General features: G+C 44.6%; 1 protein-coding gene across 1 annotated transcript; it reads left to right on the top strand.

Moving 5' to 3' along the window:
- Positions 1-216: 216 nt before the first annotated feature.
- On the top strand, positions 217-6,160 carry SAP30 (Sin3A associated protein 30). The gene is made up of 4 exons (XM_073001450.2): positions 217-870; positions 3,289-3,411; positions 4,377-4,475; positions 5,857-6,160. Exons 1-4 carry the CDS (start codon positions 496-498, stop codon positions 5,977-5,979), a joined length of 720 nt encoding a protein of 239 aa, XP_072857551.1. The 5' UTR covers positions 217-495; the 3' UTR covers positions 5,980-6,160.
- Positions 6,161-7,161: the final 1,001 nt, after the last annotated feature.

Genomic DNA, 7,161 nt, shown 5'->3' on the forward strand with positions numbered 1-7,161 from the left:
CCGAAGGACTGCTGCAGAGCAGCCGCAGCCACAAGGGCAAAGCTGGCTACCTAGAGAGGAAGAAGGGGGGGGGGGACAGGCTGGGAGGTTTCTATCCCCCCCCTTCTCTTTTTCTCTTCTCTCCGTGTCAAGTTGAAGGAGGTGCGCAGCGGAGCGGGCGTTTTCTGCTAGCGCCGCTGGAGTTGAGCCGGGGCTGAGGGGCGGCTTTGAACCCCCCCCCCCCCAAATGCCTTGGCTCCGACCGGGGCTGTAGGGGGAGCGGAGCGGGACCGGCTGCCCCTCGCCCCCTTCCTTGTCTCCTCCGCTTCCCTTTCCCTCCGACTCCTGGTGTTTGACAAAAGGGAGGCGGAGGCGGCGTCTGAGAGGGCAGCGGGGCGGGAGGAGCGGAGCAGGAGCCGCAACGCCGCCGCCGCCGCCCAGTTGAGGGACTTTACTTTCGGAGGTGGCCGGCGAGGAAGCCCGCAGCCCCGACCGGGCCAAGACAGGCAGCAGGCGATGAACGGCTTCGGCCCCGACGAAGTGACCCGCGGCGGGGGAGAAGCCGCGGCCGTCCCAGCCGTGGTCGCCAACGCCGCTGCTAACGCCGCCGCCAACGCCGCGGTGGAAATCCTGCCGCCCCCGCCCCCCTTGCCGCCGGTGCCGCCGCTCCCTCAGCCGCCGGCCGGGCTCGGGGTCGCCGCCTCCGCGGCCGGGGCCCCTGCGGCCGCCTCGGCGGGGCTTCCGGGGGCGGCCGGGCCCGGCGCCGGGCAGCTGTGTTGCCTGCGAGAGGAAGGCGAGCGGTGCAGCCGAGCGGCCGGCAACGCCAGCTTCAGCAAGCGGATCCAGAAGAGCATCTCGCAAAAGAAGGTGAAGATCGAGCTGGACAAGAGTGTAAGTGGCCGCCGCCGCCGCTTGTGGGTGCCCGGTGGTTTGCTCGTGTTGGAAGGGGATCGTCTTGTTGGCGTTGCAGTTGAAGAAATCCCCGGGCTTTCTCTTTCTCTCTCTCTCTCCTTTTCCCCTCCTCTTTCCCTTCTCCTCACTCAGCGCAATGTCGCCAGCCCTGGATGTTTCTCTCAAATTGCGCACCGGGGGTGGCGGCGGCAAAGGCAGAAACAAAAGCGAGGACGGGGAATGAATGGGCGAAGAGGTTTTCTTTGGGAAGCTGAAGGCTACGCGTCTCCTTCTTGCTTTCCCCTATTAGTTGTAAGCCAATCTGGCCGGTTTCATTCCTTCTGCAATTAAAAGGAACCCGAGTTCCTTTCTGCTGCTCCTGCCTTAAAGCCGATTTCCCTTCCTAATCTAGGTGAGTTAGATGTATTCCTTGTTTTGGTGCGGGTGTGTGTGCCTGTGCAGTCATAGATAGAGCCTTGAAAGGGGGGGTGTGAAACAAGGAGGGAAGACTTTAGGAGTCCCCAAAGTATGGAAACTCGAGGCATCCGGGTTTGTTTTTGTCTTCATACTCTTCTCCCTTCGCCCCCGTCCTGGCTGCTCTTGAACGGCTGGATGTTGCGCGGTTCTTTTTTTTTCTTTCTGTTTTGTTTGCCTTTGCATGGAGAGGTGGCTGGCGTGGCCAAAGCGGATCCGCTTCAGTTCCTACTCTTTGTGAGTGCGGGTGGAAAGGAGCTCCTCTCCTCTCCCTCCTCTAGCCTCGCCCCTTACTGCTCGGGCTTTTTTCTACCCCCGACCCTTCCTTCCCCCCCCCCCCCCCGTGCAGTCATCAGCGTGGTATTTCGGAAACCGCGATCGCATGAACGGCTGCGCATCAGACAAACTGGAGTCTTGTTTCGTTTATTCTGCCGAGTGCGCGGTGTGTGTTTGCGTGTTTTCATGGAGTGTTTCTGTTCCTCTGGAGAGGGCAGTACAGTACTTGGCTGCGCCGCCTTATGCTGCAGTGTTGCACGTCCCACTTTGCCACTGTGTCGTTTTCCCCCTGGCAACCATCAGGCTCTTGCCAGACCCCTCTTTCCTCGTTGAGTTGAAGGCGCAGAAGCTGGCCGTGCCTTCCAACTCAGTGCTTCCTCTTAAAGGATAATGGGGGGACGGAAACCCATTTCATGCAGCAGACATTCCTGAAGTCAGACGACGTTAACCTGCGAAGTGCATCTATGTCTGTCGGTTTATAGTTCCTTAATGCAGAGCCCAATACAGTACTTGTGCTTCCTAACCGGAACGAACAAGTATTAGCAGTGTCTCCCCTTTTTGTACTGACGCAGTTTAAAAGTGCGTTGTTAAATGCTGGCGGCAACCGGAGGTTGTTAATAGCTGGCAACAAATGCAACGCCATTATCGAAGAGCATGAGAGAAGGACTGGCATTTTTGGCTTGGAGGGAAGGGTGGGGGGAGGTCGCTGATTTGCACTGCTTGTTCAGCACCTTAGTGCTTTGTGAAAGTCTGCCTTCGAAGTACTGTAGTGTTCAGGAGATCTCCTGCTCTATCCTGCTCTTTTTAATCATAGGTCCTAGGCTGTTCAGTGAGACCAGCTCCCTGCCGAGTCGGTTTAGGATTACTGTACAGCCTTAGCCTGCAGTTTTAAACATACTTTCTAGACAGTAATCTCTCTTGATGCAGTGGAATGAAATATGTTTAGCTTTCTGCTGTTCATGTGTTCTGGCTAGGACTTCAGTTTCCATAGTCAAAGTAATAATTTCAGCTATGAATACATCCATATTAAATTATCCCCACATTTTTTAACCTTGCACAGTAGGAACTACTGGTCACTGCATCTCTAATAACTGGATATTTGATTCAAAGAGACACAAAGTATAGTCCTAGAAATCAGAAATACTGCTTCTGATATTTAACTCATTAAATCATTAAGAATAATGTGTAGCTGAACATTCAGTATCTGAAGACTTTCTTGTTCTTTAAAAACTCAGAGTCTGAAATCAGTAGTACATTGGAGTAGGCCCACTGCATGAATGGAACGTACATAGGTGTTGCCCCCATCAAATACCCACATACTTTAATTGCAGTTACTACTGGATTTCAGCCAGTTTTTATCATGCCAGTGTCTTGAATATTGCTTTTCTATGTAAAAAGGGTTTACTTGACTACTTTTGCTGTCATTAGTCAGCTAGTGGGAATATAGTACTGGTGACAAGCATTTCCTGAGTCAAGTTGGCTGCACTGCAGTAACTTGTTAATGTACTGAACTTTCTCTGGCAGATTTTGCTGTAATCAAGTATGTTTGTGGTTAATGTGATCTGATTTATTTGCTGCATACTATTGATATCTTACATTTTCTGAATGTTGAAATTTTGAAAATTCTGTAGCGTTGCACATTATTAATATGTCTTTTTAAACCTCTAGGCAAGGCATCTTTATATTTGTGATTTCCACAAAAACTTAATTCAAAGTGTCCGGAACAGAAGAAAGAGAAAAGGAAGTGATGATGACGGTGACTCGCCTGTGCAAGATATCGACACTCCAGAGGTAGATTATTAACTATTTTCTACACAGACTAATTTACATAAGCCTTATGAAAAGAATGTCTTGTTGGAAACAAGCTGATCTAGGTATTATGATCAGTTATTGCATATTTTCGTAGAGTAGCTCGCATGATTACCTTAATGTTTTGGTTTAGGCTTTCTGAAAAGAGTGAGGATCTGAAGTTACCATATAAGCAGCAATATTTTATGGTCACTAGCTAGACATTTGAGATTTTGCTGACTGTATGTATTTTGCTGTGAACCCATTACTAAGACTGGACTGTGTACCAGTCTTATTACATGGGCCCCACTTAAAACCAGCTTTTTAAAGTTACCTTCTAATAGGTTGCACTATGGATCATCATCACATACCAGATTTTCTTGTACTATCTCATAATTGTTGGTGCATCCAATCTAGTATCTACTTTGCAGCTTTCCAAGATTTTCTCCAGTTTCTTCTGGCTATTACCACAAGAATTCCCAGGGATTGTGAATAGGACTTCAGCCATGCAAAATATATGACCTATTATAGTTAGGGTGTGGATAACCTTTGGATAAGTTTTTTTTTCCCCCAGCCACTTGTCCTGTCCCATCGTCTAAACTTTATGGGGCTGTTTTACATCAGCCTTTGCTTCTTATCCTACTTTTGTTTTCCACCACTTCTTCCATCTGTTTCCTTCTTGAGAAAAATTAAATAAGGTGGAAAAGACAGAAGGGCTATGATGTGCGTTTTGATTTCTAGTATGGGGAGTTCTTTATTTAGAAGTGCTCTCAGTATGAAGTGTTTCATTTGCCTATTCCTGATAGTAATTGGTCCCGGGATAGAAACTCTGCAGTAAAACAGTGCAGCCTGTTACAGTGAAGACAGAGAGGGGAGAGAGTGTATTCATCACACAAAATTTCAGCAGCATCTATATGATAAAACAAAATAAAGACTGGCCTTAATTTCTTTTATATTTTTCATTTTAGGTTGATCTCTTTCAGTTGCAAGTAAACACACTAAGAAGATACAAAAGGCATTTCAAATTGCAGACCAGACCAGGTCTTAACAAGGCACAGCTTGTTGAAGTATGTGTCATGTTGGTTATCTTTATTTCAGTGAAAACCAGAGGTGTTGTACAGTATGGCTTATTTGAACTGTGGTTCTTCAGCCTTTGTACAGTGAGGATTCCCTTCTTGTCTTGGCTGAGTATTGTTTTCCTCCCTTTCTGTCACTTCATTGCCATTTCCCTAGCCTAGTAACCTTGTTACTCTTCCATGGTGGTGGCTGTGCATCTGTCTTTCCGATGAACTTAGGCTACTGTCCTGTGAGCATTTGCATAGGAGCAGTGGGACATCTGGATAAATTACATAGGATTAGACTATATGAAAAGTTTACTTTAAGTATTTTTGATCTGCCATATATTGACAGATTTTTAGAGCAGAACAAATAAAGTCCCATTAAAAGAATCTAAAACAATTCAAATTCCTAAAACAGCAGTTCAAAGAAAAAACATTCAAATTGTTGTCAGATGGAAACACTCTAGTAAACAGTCAAATCTTCAGAAAGTATGTCCAGATTGGGTGACTGAGCAGTAGAATGCCAGATTCTATTCAGTGTCACTGCAAAGTGACAAGACTAACATCATATCACATTGATGACTTCTGAATTACCTTTAATTCCATCTAAAAAAGACGTTTGGAGACACAGTGGAAAAATAAATAAAACTGACAGCTAATTATGTTGCAGAGTGCTAGGAGTTCATAAGGGAGCGAATCGGGAAATAGAAGTGTGTTAGCAGTAGAGACACTTGCCACTGGCATAGTTAGCAGAATTCCTTCTATAGCAACAGGTTCAAGAGAAAGCAAACATTTCTAGTTGTACTAAACTTCAGTTGTTATGCCTTAAAAAGCAACTACACTATAAAAAGAAAACAAGTCTACTAGTTTTTTGCAGTCTATTGCACTTCCACATTCCTTCAGAACTTTTAGCAAATAAACTTTTTAACAGCAGTACTCTGCATATGTGTGTGTACATATATATAATTGAGAAATATCTCCTGTTTGGTCAAGAATTTTCCCCCTTTTTGAAAAACCAAGTGAGTCAGAACCATACTCTTTCCACTTTCTGTTTCTAATGAACAAACAGAAATAGTTGCGATTATTGTATTGTACTGTGTATTCATGCAGTCCAGAATAACTAGGATTGGGGCAGTATTGTGTTCCTCAGTTACTTTGGACAAGTTTGAAGGATCATCTGTATTCTTTGAAGCCAGGAAAAAAGCATGCTAAATGCCTTTCAAAAGTATGTATGTGTATGAAGTACTAAATATAAGTTGATAATTTTGTTCCTTTTGCTCTAGTAAGTAATTTCAGGGTAAGTTTTGATATATAAGAAATCACTTATACTGTTTCTTTGTACTCTTTATGGTTGTAACGGATACTTAAAGAAGCAAAACTTTTCTTGCAGATAATTGGATGTCATTTCCGGACAATTCCCGTGAATGAAAAGGACACCTTAACCTATTTCATCTACTCTGTGAAGAATGACAAGAACAAATCTGATCTGAAAATGGATAGTAGTGTTCACTAAATAAATGAACTTGAGACTTGGCAGACCAAAAAGACTATTTTGGATGTGCTGAAGCTTTCTTTGTAACTGGTATTCAGATGAAGAATTCTGATGTTATTTTTCTTGGGAAAAATACAGCTCATAAATGAGATTTCCATGGTAAAAATATTTTAAATAAATACTATTGATGTTGCTGCACCTACACGTGTGTGATGTATGTAATGTGTGTAAGGTTATTAATGCCCAGCTTACTTTTCCATTGAAAAGGATTTTGTAAGATACTGAAATGTGGAATGTCTTCCAGAAACATCTTTTGTAGATCTATCCCAGGTGCTCTTGGGCAGAGGAGTGCCTGATGTTCCCAGAAATGTATTTCTTGTACTGTACATTCTTCAGTTACAAATATGAGTGACTGTTGAAATGTGGATTTCAAAGAGGCCTTTGTGTAGCAGAGATTTTAATTTGAGGGGTGTTTTTCATTGTTAACATTATTTCTCATTTACTTCAAGCAGTGTGGCAAGCCGCAATTCATTACAGCTTTCCTAGAGACTGGCCTGATGTCTGAATTGACAAGCTATTGTTTGTTAATAGAATGGAAAAGACATAGAAACCATAGTGTTCAAACAAAATTTTGTGCTTGCAATGGTTTTGTGTGATGTCTCGATTGACAGACCGTAGTTGTAATCGTTGCTCAATTTCCAGAGACTGTTTTACTGTGGAGAGGGGAATCCAACGATGAGTGCTGAGCAAACAGAAAATGAAAGTAAACAAAGGGCTGTAAACCAAGGTCTAACTGTGAAGATCTCAAACAGCTCAAACCATGGTCAAGACTGGGTTGCAGTTCCATAAGACTACTGTAGTTTTATATAGCACTGGTCCCCAACCTTGGGCCTCCATATGTTCTTGGACTGAAACTCCCAGAAGCCTTCCCACCACCTCTGCTGGCCAGGATTTCTGGGAGTTGAAGTCCAAGAACTTCTGGAGGCCCAAGGTTGGGGACCACTGCATATAGGATTGTAATTCACTATAGTATTCCTGGTTCTTCAGGCCCTCTGTACATTCACACTTACGGTCTGTGCCTGCACAGAGCTACCCTTTTCATAATCCTCGAGACAGATTTTGACTGTTGGTCTTCTCTCCCGTCTCTTATCATGAATGCTAGGCATGGGATTTTTTTATTTCTTGGGCTACAGATCTCGTAAC

The sequence above is a fragment of the Pogona vitticeps genome, chromosome 5 (genome assembly GCF_051106095.1).
Source record: "Pogona vitticeps strain Pit_001003342236 chromosome 5, PviZW2.1, whole genome shotgun sequence".
In the NCBI taxonomy this organism is placed as follows: Eukaryota; Metazoa; Chordata; class Lepidosauria; order Squamata; family Agamidae; genus Pogona; species Pogona vitticeps.